The 17,795-nt window shown below is 41.4% G+C and overlaps 2 protein-coding genes across 8 annotated transcripts in view; both read right to left on the bottom strand.

The window, feature by feature from the left end:
* Positions 1-2,444, bottom strand: part of spidr (scaffold protein involved in DNA repair) — a 29,038-nt gene extending 26,594 nt beyond the window's left edge. For both annotated transcript variants that reach the window (XM_076745752.1, XM_076745753.1), the window contains exons 1-5: positions 2,241-2,444; positions 1,727-1,879; positions 1,552-1,615; positions 864-1,070; positions 114-253 (exon numbers count right to left, since the gene is read on the bottom strand). In XM_076745752.1, the coding sequence (XP_076601867.1) occupies positions 114-253; positions 864-1,070; positions 1,552-1,615; positions 1,727-1,879; positions 2,241-2,255 (579 nt within the window). In that variant the 5' untranslated portion in view covers positions 2,256-2,444. The remainder of the gene's footprint in view (positions 1-113; positions 254-863; positions 1,071-1,551; positions 1,616-1,726; positions 1,880-2,240) is intronic.
* A 499-nt stretch (positions 2,445-2,943) lies between these two features.
* mapre2 (microtubule-associated protein, RP/EB family, member 2) lies at positions 2,944-17,025 on the bottom strand. 6 transcript variants are annotated; one of them, XM_076744548.1, is made up of 9 exons: positions 16,950-17,018; positions 14,459-14,498; positions 10,322-10,483; positions 7,506-7,633; positions 6,721-6,866; positions 6,385-6,601; positions 6,112-6,254; positions 4,546-4,704; positions 2,944-4,332 (listed from the first exon to the last, which is right to left on the bottom strand). In XM_076744548.1, the coding sequence occupies exons 3-9, from the start codon at positions 10,441-10,443 to the stop codon at positions 4,234-4,236; spliced, it is 1,014 nt and encodes a 337-aa protein (XP_076600663.1). In that variant the 5' UTR covers positions 10,444-10,483; positions 14,459-14,498; positions 16,950-17,018; the 3' UTR covers positions 2,944-4,233. The 6 variants fall into 6 exon arrangements, with proteins under 6 accessions (XP_076600663.1, XP_076600665.1, XP_076600664.1 ...); XM_076744550.1 differs by having other exon boundaries at positions 10,322-10,451; positions 16,950-16,983; XM_076744549.1 differs by lacking the exon at positions 14,459-14,498 and having other exon boundaries at positions 16,950-17,013.
* Between the last annotated feature and the right edge of the window lie 770 nt (positions 17,026-17,795).

Raw genomic sequence — 17,795 nt, 5'->3', positions numbered from 1 at the left:
GTGTGTGCTTCTTAATTGTTGCTGGTGTACTAAAGGAGGTATTGAGTTTTTTTTTTTTTCTACTAATATTGTGTCCAAGTTTAAAAGTCTTGCATTGTGACAACATTACTCACGTTTGTAGTTTCAACAGGTAAACCTTGTTTCTCATCAAAGGACTCTGACTCACAGTCAGAGATTTGTTGCCCACTGTCCTTTTCAGCATCTTCCTCAGACTCATCCGCATCACTGTCTGTTTCGATAAGAGGAAGGTCATCTAATGAAGGAAACAAATGGTTTAAGTTTGACCAAACACGCTTAACTCAAGATGCATTTAGTGGCTTTTTCTGGAGCAGTGAATGGAGATTGCTCAGTTGTTATCTAGCGAACAAAGTTCCTTAGTGACAGCTGAGTCAACCCTGTGGAAACAGACGAAATGCAGGAAAAAGCTAATAAATTGATCTTCAGTTAGGAAAATGTTGACATTTTGGAAGTTAAATGAGAGGATCGATGCCATTCTCATGTCTGCATAGTAAATATGAAGCTACAACCTGCAGCTGGTTAGCTTAGCTTGGCTGGCACAAAGACTGGAAACAGGGGGAACAGCTTGGCTGGCTCTGTCACAAAATTAGTCCACTTGCTTATCTAAATCTCACAATATATTAGATCTTGTTTATAATGAGCAGCAGGTTATAAATAGATTTCCCAAAATGCTGAACTTTTTTTTTATTTTGTGAAACAACTGTTCCCCAAATGGCACAAGTCACATAAAGCTAGTGAGGTACGAGGCTTAAATGAAAGGTCAGCTCTTGAAAAGCTGGAAAAGCTTGTTAAGAACAATCCCATATGTCCCAGTCCTGACTCAGCAAGTCACAATATTCATTGACCTTTGTCGGCGTTGAGCATGCACAGCTCTCTGGCGTAAGACTGAATGGAAGTTGTGGGTCTCCCTGGTCTCTGGAGATGTTGCTGGTGCGGAGCCACAACTCTGGACAGGTGCAGCTCCTGGGTCTCATCACCAGACTGTTCACTGTCACTGGAGCTCCAGGCAATGTGTACTGAGTCATCATTACAGTGAACGGCACCGGTCTGCACTGGGAAAACACAGGAGTACATCAGAGAGTAATACTATACAACCAGAGCGCTCAGCACATCATTTACTGTATATCCCTGTCCGCTCCAAACCAAGTCCTCTCCACTGTTTACACAAAGAGCAGAAGAAACTGGGGCTGGGTATTGCTTTTATTTACACAACATAGTATGTTTATCTCTAAAACTTTTCTTTGAGAAAAGGTAGGGAGACTTCTCAAATATTGAATGCAAACAGCTGTACAATAACTGTTCCTTCATAAAACTGTCTAAACTGGGAAATTGTTTTATTTAAATAAGGATCTATCCCATCAAAGAATAAGCAAACAAGATTACAAATCTGACCAAACATTCAGTACCTGACCACTTTTAATAATCTGTGGTAGAGAGAAAACCCGCTATATGATTATAGCAATGGTAAAATACCAAAACGCTGCACAGCCATGAATGTATTGCGCAATTTAATTTGACTAAAGTGCAAATTACCTGAAGCAGGTGGGTGAGCCAACTTTCTTACGGCAGACAGTTTCCGTCCTGATGACTTCAAGTTCTGCAACAAAAACAACTATCATCAACAATGTTAGAGCAACAGGAATGAATAGATAAGAGTGAGGGGATGGGGTACTGTGTGGGTACCTATCATGCACCTCCTAAAACTCACTGGAGTATTCAGGAAACTGTCTCCACACCTCTCCCAGCTCTTGGCGGAGGACACAGATGAAAGTGATGATGGCTCTTTCTTGACTTTATGAAAACCACTTTCGACATCATCCGGAAAGAAAACACACTTTATATCCTTGAAGTGTCTTTTACGCTGTAAAAATTGAGTAAAAATGCAAGAGGGGTCATGTCAAAGACGTGTTACATCACTATTTGAACAACTGGTTTGATAGCTCTGACTTATCCTGCATCGACATCAGTTTTTTTTTTTTTTACCGGGGTCACTGAAACAGCTTGCGTAAATTGCAAACACTTGTGTGTCTGTTGTAATAATAAAGAAAATTGAAATCATTTAAGACATGATTAACAGGTAACCTCCACCGAGCTGTGGGTGGGCAGAGACTGGTAACCAAAGCCAAAGCTAACTAGCCTGTAGCCTGAAGTTAGCGTAAACTGACTAGCACGGTAGTTAGCTCGCTAACGTTAGCTAGCTAGCTAGCTAGCAAGTTTCTTACCTTTCTGGAAGACATGACGGCAAAATAAAGTAAGCTTATGCCACTGTCGTAGATTATGTGTGTGTCTACAAAACGTTATTCAAACACGTCTTTTTTATTAACCCATCTTTGAGCAGTTGCGGTTTGCCGGTGATTGCTACGTTTGCACTGCCAGCACGAGTTACTTCTCGCTGTTACTCCGTCTGTAAAGGGGTGTGTTTCATTATCCAACAGCGTGCACCGCAGGCGGCTCATGTGTGAGTCTCTCATTCAAAATGATGGCCCGTTTGTGACAATAGAAAGTAAATAAGTACAATTTAATCGAGTACTTTTTACTTGGTGGAATTTGGGACTTACGTATAATTTCTTTTACTTGAGTTTTGCTGCATTTTTATTATGTGCTTTGCCTTGTTATTCATAGTTTTTTGTCGTATTACCATTTTAAGCAGCATTTTGCAGTTGTAGCTACTTGAAGTAATGTTGAAAATGTTGATCTGTAGCAAATTGTAATTTAGAGGATGATCATGTTTTCTGCATGTAAAATCTACATCTGCAAAGAAACACTGCTGTAAAATATAGTGGAGCGAGTGTTTCACTCTGGGATGCAGTGGAGTATCAGTCATGCAAAAATGAAAATACTGAAGTTGTACCTCAAACTTGCATTTATGAGCAATGCTTAAATACATTTACTAGTAGCTGTTGGAGCGACATGACAACACTCCCATTGACTCAAAACGAAATTTTATTCCAGCAAATCCATCCGAATCTCAACATCTTTCAAATAGCAGGTTAAACATACAAAAAGCTCACTTAACATACGTGTTTTTTTTTTTTATTAAATATGTAAAAAGCAGGTCAAGTTATTCACAAATAAAATGCAAACATGCAACACATCGTTGGGGGAATGCATAATGAGTGGGACATGAAAAAAAACATTTACCATTCATTAATTATTGACAGTACATGTTTACATTCCTTTTCATTTACACAATAATAATATATGACTAAAGCATTATGGTGCACTGCCCAGTTCAATATTAGTAAATGCAATATTAAGAAAGGGTATACAATGTACTTACTGGAATATAGCATGGCAAATTACTCAGTGAACCGACTCATCTCCCTAAGACCTGTGGCTTAAAAAAAAAAAAAATCTGAACAGACCACAAGTTCCAGCTGAGGTTTAAAACTTAAAACGCTGCATCATAATAAGACTAGTCCACAATAATGTTGCTTCCTTCCCTATGAGTATGGCATACCAAGTAAACTATATCACCAAACCACCTTGTATGATGTGAAATAACACATGGTTGAGCACACTGATTATCTGAAATGTTGTAATTTGTGAGAATGTCAAACAGTCATAAATTGGCATTATACTACACTTTATTCACAATTCATTGAATGTATTCTCCTCCTTCATGAGGATGCAAAGCAGAATCTTGCACAATTTCTAAGGCTTAATAATAATAAATATGGTGAGGGTCTATGGACAGATTGTCCAGTACAGAGTCAAATGTCAGTGCAACATATGGAAGGAGGTTAAATAAGAGCTACTACGAGCCCTTTCAGGGCTTTGCTTATTGCATTCTTGTGATTAATATTGTTGATATGCAAAATAAAAACAAAATAAAGGGGGGAAAAAAAAGGACAGAAGCTGGGAAGTTAACACTTGCACTGACAGATAACAGTTACCTGTCTAAACTTCAGCATATCATCACGTCTACTGTAGGCTTTGAACCGACTTTCCACCCACAGTCCTCGGAAACTTCTGTGATGGTCTGAGCTCGTCTGCCACAGCAGTTCACCAAAAGTCACAAAAAACATCGAACAGTGAGCAGAGGGATACAAAAAATAAAAACTGTGATGGTGCTTCTATTCAGGAGGTTGCTTCATGTGCTCAGTCTTGGAGAGGACAAAAAAATAAAAATAAACCATGAGGAAAAATTAAAATCCTTTAACAGTTCTCACATATTAAAAAGAAGGGTGTAACTGCAGTGAGGGATGATGGCAGTCAGTATTCATCCTGCTCCTCCTGCTGATCATCTGGTGCCTCCTCATGGGCTTGCTGGTCCACTTCCTGCCCGTCACCCTCAGCCAGCTCTGCTCCTTCCTAAAAAAGGAGGGCATAAACAGCTGAATACTAGTGCTACTGAGGCATGCTCTAAGGCAAACATGTGATTATACACACAGACTCAGTTCTTCCACATGACTTTACCACCAGAACAAGTGGCACTCACACTTTTCCTGGTGTACACTGCTGCAGAAACGTATCTAAGCCAAGACAAAAAAAACAGCCTGATCAATCTGGGGGTCACAGACTCACCTGTTCGTCAGAGGCATAAAGGACCTCCATTAGCCGGTCGACAAAAGGGGCATTTTCTTCACCCTGCTCCTGGCACAGCAGCTCCACCTCTCGCAGCTTGCTGAAGTAGTAGTCCCGCTCCTTCTCCACTCCTTCCAGTGCCAACTTTAACGTGTTCACCTACAAAAGATAAAAAAGATTATTTTTAGCATCGATATCAAAAGACACAGAACACTGTGGGGTTTTTTTTTTGGTTACTGATTAACTGGTCGAAGCAGTCTACGGTGCATAAATAACTATAGTCCAGAGGAAGATGCTTAATTGACTGTTCTATGGACTAAAAGTCAATCTTAATCTAATTTTAGATAATCCATTAATCTGTTTGATCATTTGTCAAGTAAAACTACGATTTACTGGTTACAGCTTCACAAATGTTAAGACTTCTCTTCATTAGATCCCATTATATAAATTCAACGCTCTGGGGTTTTTGCTGGCAACTGGTCACACAACATGAGCTCCAAGTTCCAGCGCTCTTTCATCTCAGTTGTCTTTGGCTTGGATCTGAAGTGTACCCAACCAAACGAATGGAGCCAGAATGGCTGGCTACATTTGCAGAAACATGTTGAATCACACAATGGAACAATTTATTTGACTTGTATGTATATGTTTTTCTTGTGCATGTCTTACTGTATATTGGACCGTGCTGAATCACATTGGATGTAAATAGGATTTTGTCACTGATCAGCAGAAAGAATAAAAAAACTGACAGAAAATAATGATATTTAATCATATTTAGAAGTAGCTTTGGCAACAATTACAGCCTCTATCTATGTGAGCTGATCTTTATTAGCCTTGATGCTACATCTTTTTTTTTTTCCATCGTTCTTTTTGCAAACCTGTTGAAGCAAAGACACCACGATGACCGAGTTTCAAGCCACCAACATGATTTTATTCGTTGAGCAAAGATAGGGCCAATGCACCATTTTTGGCAGCCATGTGATATATTTACAGGCCGTTTCTTCCACCGTTTAAATTTCACAAGTACGGGAGCAGCAGCCACAGAAAACACCAAACAGTTAAACAATTAGTCAATGGCTGTTGGTCGTTGACTCGCTCTGCAACTGATGTGTTCCTGACGATCTGGTGCTGTGCTTTAAAGACGAGGAGTATGGAAAGGTTCCATGGGTAATAAAGCTTCTCATGTGGGTCGTCAGTCAACAGAAAACCAACTGGGAACTATTTCAATAATCAGAGAATTGTCACATAACATAACATGCCCTGATTTCAGTGTCTCAAAGGTGTGAATTCGAAACTTTTCTTTGTCCTACATGATGTTAAACCATCTTAGAATGTCTTAGTAAACAAGCAATCGCCACCTTGGGCTTGAGGACACTGTAACAGGCCTTCTTCATTATTTCTGGACGCTTTAAAGATAAAACAATTCATCAAGAAAACAAATGACAATTAAAAGTCGGTGTTGGAGGCAGGAATGTGAGCAATGTGAACAAACCAGTTTGGGGGTCTGACTGTTGACAGCGAGTAAAATTTGACTTCCAGCCGTCAGAAATGTGCGTTTCATTAACGTACCTGCTCGGTAAGATGTGTGACCTGTGCTTCCAGTTCCTTCTCTCCTTTAGCAGGAGTTGATGGTACAGGGATCTTTTTGGCTGATGAGGGTCTGGATGTTGGTGTAGAGGACTTGGGGGTTGTTGAGCTCGACCTTGATGCACCTACGGCAGACAAAAGGTTTATGACCCACAGTAATAATCACAGGAGCTGTTGATGTGAAATAAACGTTTCACGGACCAGGAACATAAAAATGAAAGCATGCCACTAATGTAACTGACAGACGATGTTTACCTGCAGTAGGGGAGCTGGCTGCATGGTGGGACTTCTTTGGCAGGTTGAAGATCTGCTCACCAGGGTCAGGTGGGGGAATGGCATCCTGACCCTGTCTGGCCTCAACCGGGTCATAATTTTTACCATCATAATTGGCATCAAAGAACTTCTTAAACCACTGGATGAAATCAAGATTGTCCTGAAATCTGCCTTTGACAAGTTTCTCCACAGGAATAATCTGAATCGAGGAGGACGAAAAGAGAGATTCATGCAGTTTTCTCAAAGCACATACAGTGTGGAGCAAAGATTTAACTGCAGGTAACCTGAACAACATTGAACACGGATGAGCAAACTCACCTTGTCCACATTCATCCTCTTGAAGGATGCCTGTAACAGTTTGAAATTGTGAATGTACTCGTGCTCCAACTTAGCTTGAAACTTGACCTTTTTAAGACTTATGCAGCCAGGGAAGAGCAGATCCATGAACTGGCAATAGGCAGCTCCTAAAGACATAAGAAAATGTTAGTTGAGTACAGAAACCGTCGCTTGACAATTAGAAGACTACAATAAAAATGCAGGATTTATCAAGCCTGCATTTGCCTAATAAAAATCCACTGGAACAAAAGAAAAAAAAATCCTGGGAGCCTTTTCTATGTCTAGATCATTGCCCCTGTTTCCTTAAAAAGAAAACTATTAATGCCCATTCTCAGTAACACGGCTAATATTAACTTAGACTTTTATCCAATTGAAAAAGAGGGCACCAGCTCAACCTGGCAGTGGGTTAGCTAGCAGATAACACTCACATTAACCCAACTAGAGAGCAGCTAAGAAGTAATCTACATGAAATAATTAGCCTCCACTTAAACAAAAGGGGGGTGAGGGTGTTTCTGTAGGCAGAGAGTGGCTGAAATTGGATTACTTGGTCACAGCAGGAGAACACGGCAGACTACAAGTTTATTTATAGCCAACTCTGTGCCAGGGCGAGGTGAGCATGTTTCCACAGGTTGGTTTAACAGCCAGCTTACATAGAAAATGAACTGAACGCCGTGCTTTACAGGCGAAGACGTAATCTCTGTGACACGCTTCCCATGTGAACACAGAGGAAGAGGCGAATAGAGAGAGGTTTTTCCCTCTGTTCTCACCTGAGGAGAGCTGCTCCACTTTCGTATAGTTTAGGCAGAGAATATCGTTAACCCAGGCAGTGATGTCATGCCTGCTCATAGTCTCCTGGGTTATTGAGGTAGAATATACGTTGACCGCCATCCCCCAACTGCAACAGAAAGACAACAGCGCTTAAAAACAAAAACAACGCATGTAGAATAAAAGGTGCTTCTTCCTCAGGCCTCCAGTTAGTTTCTTACATACTTTAACTCAACTGATTTCAAAAGATGATAATAATTTACTATATATCCTAAAGTAAGCACATACACCACAATGAAAGACATAAAGGAGTTCAAAAACACAACACATAGTGTATCCTCTCAAAAGACCAATAAATAAGAAAAACCAACCAATCAGGTCATATTACATTCAGTGATCACACAGCAGGTTCCTGAAGGCTGAATCAAGATTTACATCGTGATGTGATCTTTGGCTTTCATCCACATGACTAGACTGACCTGCAAAGAAGCACAACAATGTACGCTGGACCCTGTCAGCAGGACTAGCGTCCACTCTCTACAATGTGGATGTGCCTCATGTTCAGCGCACACCCTGTCGAAGAAGTTCAGGCAAACGATAACACAAAGCAGTCGAAGCTCCAATGATAACACAATGTTATTTTTAAAAAGACAAGGTTGGACTTGTAGACTGAATTAGGAATGTACCAATGAGAAGAATTCATAGTGGCCAAAACTCTCTGAGTATGCAGCATTATCTCCATAATTAGGTCATGAGTTTAAACCCTGTAGGGCTGCAGCATCTGATGTATGTTATGGATTAATCTGCTGACTGTTCTGTCGAGTAATCAATTTGTCGCTCCCAGAGTCCAAGGTGACATCGACAAACGTCTTGTTTTCTCTAGCCAACAGTCCAAAACTCCAGAGTTTTTCAGTTGGTAAAGCAAAATATTCACATTTGAAAAGCTGGGGCCATTTTAATAATATCAAAAATGATACAGGTTAATTTTCTGCTGGTTGGTTAATCAACTAATTGTAGCAGCTCTAAAAATCTGTACAGTGACAAAACATACTTTCAAAATACAACGAGAAACTAAACTACCGGCCCCACAGAGCACAACGGTGACAAATGTGTCATTAGTCTGTTGGGTTGCTAAACTCTGGCTACAGCTGTTTCAGTACATTTAAATTGTTTTCTGCATTTTCCAAAACACACTGATGTGTCTCTACACTTTAGTTCACAAATGTCCCTTGCTTAGGCAGTCATAAAATATACAGAATATGGTGCTAACATAATACTTTATTAATATCTTGGCTGTCGCGGGCCTTGTGGGCCTTCTTTGAATTTGTGCCTGGGATGCTTTAATATGATTTTACCTGCATGGGTAAATAAAAGCTGCAGCAAAGTTGGAGTAGAAATATACTGCAATTTTGCCTGCTTGCAAAATTGTGGCTTTTTCGCCCCATGGCACCTGCCCCACTTGTACTAAGGATATTCAGGCCGGCAGTAAATACCAAAAGCATACCGTGTGCCAAAAAAAAAAAAAAAAAAAAAGCATCAGAGACCTAAAACTTTGATCCTTAATCTACAGATTAAACAGTCACACAGCACGGCCACATCACAATAAATGAACGCTTACAAATTCATCTGTTAACTCTCAGTGACACAAACACTGGACTGGGGCCTGTCCCACACTCTGGACATACCTGAACAGCCAAGCCAAGAAGATAAGCCTGCCCGTGCGTATCTCGACTCATTTTTTAACAAATATTACCAATTTCATTGATCATGCTGAGAACATTGAACTAATCATTGCTGTACAAATGCAACCAGTTTTCCTATCAACGTGTGGGTCTTCATTTTTAATGCAAAGAAACTGATTTGACCATGTAGTGTCTGAATATTAGCACATACAAAGCAGTGCTCAGTAATAGTCACTATATAAATCCTCTTCAATTCGTCTGCAGAAATGAGGACTGGGGCATAATGACCATTTCAGCTGACTTCATTGATAGAGATGCGCTGCATTAAAACAGCGCTGCTAACTCATGCTAAATCATCATCGGTGCTATCCATCCACCGACACTCGGGTTTGCAGGATGATAATAACCCTTCAGCGTTAAAGTTGGGCTATCGCAGCACTGCAGGAGCAGAGGCTCGCTTGACTGATTCTCCGGGAGGAAGGAAGGAAACTGGGCCAGCCGATCTCATGTCAACAAAGCGGATGTATGAGCTGCTAGCATGCTTTGTTAGCCGGGCAGGGATAGCCGGCCGACACGGGCTGGGCTGCTGCCTCAATTCAAACCGGGGGGGACCGGGCTTGTGTGGCAGCTCGGGGGGTGTTCCACACATTGAAACATAACCCCAAGCACACATTGATGGTGATATTAGGGATAACTGGGTGGCTGCGAAGTGTCACGTCTCGATGGGAATATTCTAGCAGCAGGGGCGGCTGTCTGCGCGTCCCTGTCATTTGACAAGCTGGACCTTTTCGATCCACTCCTCCAAAATTCACCTCATGCCACCACGCAACACAACATTTGACAGCCTTTCTACGGGGGGGGGGCAGCAATCATCTGGGAGTGCTGTATCATGGAGCAGCCGGAGAAGCGTTTAAGACAACTTGAGAGCCGTTTACGCCATGGTGTCGGACACACGCACACACACACACACAGCTAACATGACAGGAGACTAAAGGACAGCAGGGGAGAAAGAGCGGATGGTGCAAAGCAAAACCAAGCCAGGCCAGAATGCAGGGTCCTGTCTGCAGCACTGTGTCTTTTTAGGATTTTATATTTCCTCTTACATCAAACCAAAAAGCGACGTTACACTGATTTACCTGTAGGCGCGCTCTCCCCGCACTGTATTTTTCCTGTAAGGAATGATGTTGGATCCGTTGTCCTGGACGATGTCGTTGTTATTCTCTCCATTTGGGGAAAGGGCTTGGGTGGGACCGGGCATTTGGGTCTCTAAAATGTTGAACAGATACTCTGTTCTCTCTCTGGCCGGGGGAAAAAAAACAACAGGAACGATGCAAATGCTAAGAAAGTGCCGCACCTCCGGGGCTCTTTCCGTCTGTCTGCTTATTCTTCACAAATCTCTGCCCTAATGACGTCGCTGCACCCTGTACCACGTGACTGATGGGGTTGGCTGCCTGTTCCTTATGGTGGGCTGTTTCAGCACACCAAATTACATTGATCACTTGTGTGTGCTTTAAAAAACTAAAATAAAAATCATCATCACCGGTCAGATCAATGCTCGATTGTTCAGGCTTTTGAGATGCAGATTAAGTTTGTGACAGCACTCATCAAATGCTCAGAGACAATATCCAATCAACCGCAAAGTATGAATTTGATCAAAAGGAAAACGCAGCCCGCCCAGATTCACCTTCAAATTGATGATGATTAGATGGTTTCTTGGCACTGCGACACCCAACAGATGAAGGTGAAAGGAACAAAGAAAAAGCAGGCAGATCCGAACAGATGACGGCTACAAATGGCGTGAGGAGGTGCAGTGAAATGTTTTGATTACTAACCACATGAATCAATCAATTACAATATCAAACCATGTCAATTCGACTGCTCCAAGGGCCGCGACTACAGCAGCAGTGATTAGCTGATTAGTGGATTAATCAGTGGTCAATTGACAGAAACTTCATCGGCAACAAATCTAATTATCCGTGATTTGTGTTCAGCCATTTTTAAGCACATATTCACTCGTTCTAATGCTTCAAATGTGACTGTGACTGGTTTTCTGTTTGTCTGGAAGTTTTGGATTCTTCTCCATACAAAAGACATTTGTGAGGGCCATTCTTCACTATTTGCTGACAGTCTAGACTGATCAAGAAAATAACAGGTACATTTACGGATGATGAAACTTATCCTTCTTCAGCTGATCTACAGCTTTTTTTTTTTTTTTATAGTGAACAATGTCCATCACCCATATTCAGATGTTTTGTCTGACCAACAGTCCAAAACCCAAGTATATTAAATATAATATCCTAAAAGATTAAGAAAACCAGTAAATATTCATAATTGAGAGACTGAACAGTATTTTTTCTGCATTTGAGCATTTCTTAAAATCAAAATAGTTTTCTGTCAAGCCAACAAATCGATTGATCGACTAATCATTTCCCTCTAAAATGTGTATGAACTTGTAAGTGTCCAGTAGGGGTGTAACGATATGCTTTAGCCATTCATACAAGGTGCTCAGCTCAGTACATACGGTGCTGTGTTTAAAGTCCTGTGGTTGCTAAGCTTTCTCCTGTTAGTGTCGCCCCATCTGTTGTCTTCATGCTATAAAACCCTGCTTTTGTTGTACATTCTGCTGAGCAACTGCTCTGAACGGGTCCGAGAAAGCTACACTGTCTCATTCAAGTCTATATCTAAAGAGTGAATTCACAACTACAACCTCTTTTTGCTGTAATGAACCTAAATTTTGTCGAATTGGGAGAATGACAATATAAATCATTACACCCCTAATATGAAAATATCTGCATGATGCCAACTCTGTTCGACTACACGTGAGCATGGTTAGTAATCAATGTCAAGACGCTACTGTATGTGGACCGGCAGGTCAAGATGGAAAACTGACAGGGCTCTAGAACAGCACTGGACTACACCACGAGCCGACACACTACAGCTGATGATTAATGCAGGAATTTAATGCAAGATGTATGTTTAACTTCTGTCAGGACGTCCTGACAGCAAAGGCCTCAGGACAGAGGCACAGCATTTCTATGATTCTGTAAGGTTGTTTAACTGCCTTGATTTGATTCCTGCTGTTTTTCTTATCACCATCACTGTACTTCAGCCAGAAATGTACTCATTCATGTCACTGTTTTGATGCTTTATTTAAAAAGGCCACGTGCTTTTCCACCTTTTCTTTTCCATTATGGCGTCACTTTCATATTTCCTCCTTACGCTACTATTTTGTCATGCTTTATTTGAACTTTATCGTCATGACATATTTAAACTGTGCTTGTTTTAGTGTCATCATTTAAGTTTTGATATGCAAAAGAGTTTCCTCTCTTATCTGTGTTATATGAGATCATTATATATGTTATTTACACGAGATCATATCTTATATTTGCATCTTATTTGTTTATAAATGGGGTTATATCCTTTACTCAAATCTCACCTATTTTATCCTTCCTTTATCCACATTCCATTTATTTGTACATGAAATTAATTATTTTACTTTTAATTGCAACTGTTTGTATATGGGCTCAGTATTGCTCGACAGATGTGCCCTCGTGTTCCTAATTTTTGCATTTCATGCCGGGGGGGGGGCTTACAAGTTATGAGTTTTACTTCTGTAAATCCATCAATCTAAAAAGTGGTAGATAAATAAAATGATTATGATGATTTCCATTGTTATTCTCTCTTATGGCGGTCCTTTCAGATCAATACAGCGATCCATCCATCAGTCCAAAGGTCAGCTCGCATTCTGAAGGTCATGTTTGAACATTTCTGCGTGTAAACAGTTTGTCTTCAGACTTTCTTGGGCCAGGATGAGTCACCAGGTCACAGAATGTTTTGTTCAACACACCTTTTTTGCTTCCTCTAGTACAAGCTCATCACAGCCTAACCATAGAGCAGAGGAAGCATCTTTAGAAGCCTCTGACGGGGCTCACCAACAGACGTTTCATCCTCCAGTGTACACCAGCTGCCAGCACTTACTTTTTCTCCCAAGAATAATATTTCAAACTGTCCATCAATGCTTCTAAAATTGGGTACGGGACGCCAAATACTCCCACAACACTTGGTCACCGTCCCTGTGCTCACTTAAAACAGCTCCTCTAGTGCCACCATCAGGCCAAACTGTCAGTGTACTTCTACAGCGAGCCTTCAGGCAGACGCTTAAACTTATGTCTGATAAATGTCCAATGAACAATGAAGTCTGATTTATTTTACCCAGTAATACTGACATTCATTTTGAGTTTTGTCTTGTTGTACCAGTTCATCTAATCTTCGCTGCACTTGGCCTATCAGGGTTATTCACCAGGATTTTCATTCTCTGTATGTTCAGCCACCGTTAGACGAGGTCGCCTTCTGTTAACTGATGCAGGGTTTCCAGTAAAGAGCTGCATGTGTTCCATATTCCAACAGTGTTTCACTGTGAAATCGTGGCCATAATTTACACCATCACACTCATGCATTCATCTTAAACTAATCACACTGGTGATTTTGAAAGTCACATGTCAGCAAAGCCGATGTATGTGACACAGATTCCACATCTGACTGCAAAAATTCACCCTTGTACTGATGTGCGCATTAAAGCTACTCTTTTAAGTGTTTTTAAAACATTTGAAATTTTTAGAAATAAATCAAGGCAGTGGCATAAATGACATAAAATCCATCTCGTGGTTATTCTGTTGAGACAAATATTGAGTATCTGCTGCCTCTGCTAAGGCAAAAGTACTCTCTAGACTTTACACAAATTCCTGCAGAACCAAGCGCAAGACACTACCAAGAGCAAATCTCATTAAATGACTCAACTGGGGACAACAGAAATGTCTCCACTAAGAACAAAAAGCATGCAATGCTACATTTCTACTACAGTAATGCTAAAGGCCCTATCAGACTGGAATGTGACAACTGCAGCACACTGATCTCATCATACTCGCAAAACAGGAGTCCACTTTGTATCTGGGGACAAGCAGCAAATGCGTGACATGGTCAAACTTCAGGGGAAGCAGGAAAAATGAGAAACCATGTGCTTGTTCAGATGGGCAGCAACTGCATCCCCCATACTGTGCCGCTTGGGTGGCAAAGCTATCGCCCTGCTGTCACTGAAATGAACTTGCCACTTGCCAGTCTGACAGGTCTTGAGGTGTCACCACAGAGATGAAGCATGCATGTCCTGTTTAAAGTAAACGATCAGACTGTGAAGCTGTAGAATTGAATGAGTAAATATTAGGCCGTAACAAGAGAGACAAGTGCCCTTCAGGCCCGTTTCTGTTTTACGGCTTCACCTGCAGAGGGGCTGTCCTCCTGGGCGCTCTTAACAAAAGGCTAACACGTGCGTCCATGAAAAACCAAAGATATGTCTGCAGTTATATTGCAATAAAAGCACAAAAAGTTTGAGCATATCCCAAATAACATTTTGAAAGGAATGACACTCTGTCACTGGGCTTTCAGACCAAAAACAGCACAGCACTGTCATTACCAGCACCATCCATTTTAAACATATTTAACTGACCAAAGCAATGCATGGCCAGATGATGCTGCACTGTGTTGCAGAAAAAAAGGTGCCAAGTTCAGCTTTTGGCTGCACAACATCACATCTGACATGAATACAGGGGCTGTGTTTCTTTTACACAGAGCTAATGTCTGCTGTCTGAACATGGCCTCAAACCGTCCTATGACTGATGAGCCACTGAAAACATACAGTAGACCCACTTACAGGGGTTAATAATAACAAAAATGAGATGTCAGCCACATTATGTATCAAATCCATTGCTGTGATTTTGGGAAACAGTGACCTCAATGCATAAACATGGAACAAGTACTGTGTTTTTCACAACCCTGATTCCAAAAAAAAAAAAAAAAGCTTGGACACTGTGTAAGATGTAAATATGTAATTGCTTGTGAATTAGACAGTAGATACCCTCTGTGGGCCCGACAGGACCTGAGAGGTCAGCTGGGTTCAGACAAAAATTCAGAAATGATATTCAGGTTTGGTCACATCAGGCGGGCTAGTAATCTACTGAACAATCTACCTTTAGAGCCTAATTAAGTCACTTACAAGGTGTCCACACATGTGTAAACAGACAAGCTGTAACCATGGTATTATCAATTGCGTGACAAACTCAGTGCTCCAGCTTACATTAACTGTGACGAGCTCAGACATAAAAAATGGGATCAGTTTCAGATGGAAATGTGCATCCGGAGCGGCAGATACTTCTTTCATACCCAATCATGATACGATCACCTGTTACCAATGAACCTGTTTACCCGTGGAATGATCCAAACAGGTGTTCCCAGTCTTAAGTTACTCCTGTCCCAACTTGTTTGAAACGTCTTGCTGCATCATATTCAGAATAAGCTGATATTTACAAAAATCAATGAAGCTGATGAGGTACAACATGAAATATATTGTCTTTGTGCTGTTTTCAATTGAGTATCCGTCAAAAAGGATTAGCGAATGATCACATCCTGTTTCATTTATGGTTAACATGGTGTCTCAACTACTTTGGAATCAGGGTTGTTTTTTAGAGTGATGTATTTGTTGGACTTGTGTGGGGTTAGTGGGGTTATGTAGCTATGGTAGAACCAGGTGGGCCACAGTCCAGGCTCACAGCAAGCAAGCAAGATCATTTAGCTCGAACAGCTGCTTTGTCTCGCTTCCATGTTCAAGTTGCTTTCAGCTTTCTGAGGGTGGAGTAACATGTCCATGCACATCTTGAGGATGATGCTTTGCAGCCTCTGCTAATGCTGCATGTCAGGCTGCAGTGGATCCCTGGGTCGCTGTGCAGGAACTCATTCCATTAGTGTAAAGACAGATGTGCTCGCTCCTTCCATTCACATCTCGCCAAGCTCTCTCTTGCACTGGGTAATCAAGTGGGTGGGTGAGGGGTGGTGGCTCCACCCAACAGATCCAGCCCTCAACGTTTAAAAAATAGCAAGGAGGTCACCGTTACCCTGAATTATATGTTGGGTGGGTTGAAATGTTTGCTGGTCGCTTAAAGTTACGATTAAGGATGGAAAATATTCCTGACATATAGGACAATCAGGGGTGTGCACGGACACTGAGGGGGACTTCAAACCGAGCCGAAATGAGGGCAGGGAGGGCGAAGACAAGAGAGGAGGGGGCTCTGATGTGTCACATCTTCAGTGGGTGTCTGGAGACTTTCCTTTAGAGGCAACATGTGTGGACAGAAAAGTTTCATTTGCCTTTTTTTTTAAAAGGGAAATTTTGCACACAAGACAAGAAGAGACCGAGGAGGTCCACGGTCACCCCCTCATCTCCTCGTCTGAGCCCAGTGCACGATGCTCAGAACCAGCTTTAAGAGTGGTTGCTGATGGGGGGAAATACAAAAACAGTGAGATGTTTAAAGGAGGTCCGTAACGAAGGCAGCTAGCTGCAGTCAATCTCCGCCATGAGCGAAGTTCACTCAGCGTCGAGTTGGAAATGACAGTTAAATGAGAAGCAGTGACTGGGAAGCAAGCTATTTCACAAATGAGACCAGAGCGAAGACAGAGAGTTTAACCCAGCCAGACATGAACTTACTCACAGAGACGACCGCACATCTTGTTCAGCTAATGGCCAAGTAACAGTAAGCTAATTTTGTTCGCGCGGACACTTAGTCAGAATAGTGACAGCAGACATATGCCCTGACCCGGGGTAACACGAATCACCGACACACACGTCAATACGCTCCGGTTTTGACATTTGCACGCCATATTGTACGTTTCAAATCACATTACACACTGGCATTATTCAGCAAAACAAACGGGACTTACCAGTGTACACCGCTGCGCAGGTTACAAGGTGTTAAATCTGCTGTTTTCCGGCTGAGTCACCCCACCCTCAAACTCAGCATACGAGTAGCTGAAAGCGGGTAGCTGATTGGACAATGCTTCATCGATGTGGCAGCTGATTGGCCCGCTGGTGACATATGTTGTGATTTTGACCAATCACGTCTTGATGCGTTGATCATTCAGAGCAGCAGACAGCTTTCCGCCTTGTCGCTGTCATATCACTTCTCCTACAAACAAAATGTAATATTTTTCCGTAAACTAATGAATATTTTCTCAACGCAACATTGACTCAATTCACCACCATCCAAAATGAATAACGTGTCATATGTAGAACATCAATTAGCGATAAATAGAGGAATACATAGAGAAATTTAAAAAAAAAAAAAAAAAAAAACGAATTATGAAAATGGCTTGATGGCTTGTGATGGCTTTTTTTTTCCACTAATTTGTTTATTATTTATTTATGGACATTCAATGAATCTAATCATTAACTGACTAACTCCACCAATTGATAGTAAGTGTCATTTTCCTCTCTTGAATTATGTACGCACAACAGACTCTTTGCTGAGCCAGCAAATTGACAAACATTTTTTTTTTTACCATTATTATAAATAGCCAAAATATAATTCTAATCAAAGAGAAACACTGCTTTTCAGAGAGAAGAAACAGGGCTCAAAGTTTGCACCATAAACCTGATGTGCAGCTGCAGACACAACTGCATTGCTCAGTTTTAACACCAGGGTGCAGTCATGCACTTGATACAAGGCAAAAGATATCTGGAGATGGCTAAATAGGAAATTCATCACTATTACAGCAGCTTTGCCCACT

The sequence above is a fragment of the Chaetodon auriga genome, chromosome 12, assembly GCF_051107435.1.
Source record: "Chaetodon auriga isolate fChaAug3 chromosome 12, fChaAug3.hap1, whole genome shotgun sequence".
Lineage (NCBI taxonomy): Eukaryota > Metazoa > Chordata > Actinopteri > Chaetodontiformes > Chaetodontidae > Chaetodon > Chaetodon auriga.
The sequence above is the reverse complement of the archived record's forward strand: the minus strand, read 5'-3'. Positions and strand labels throughout refer to the sequence as shown.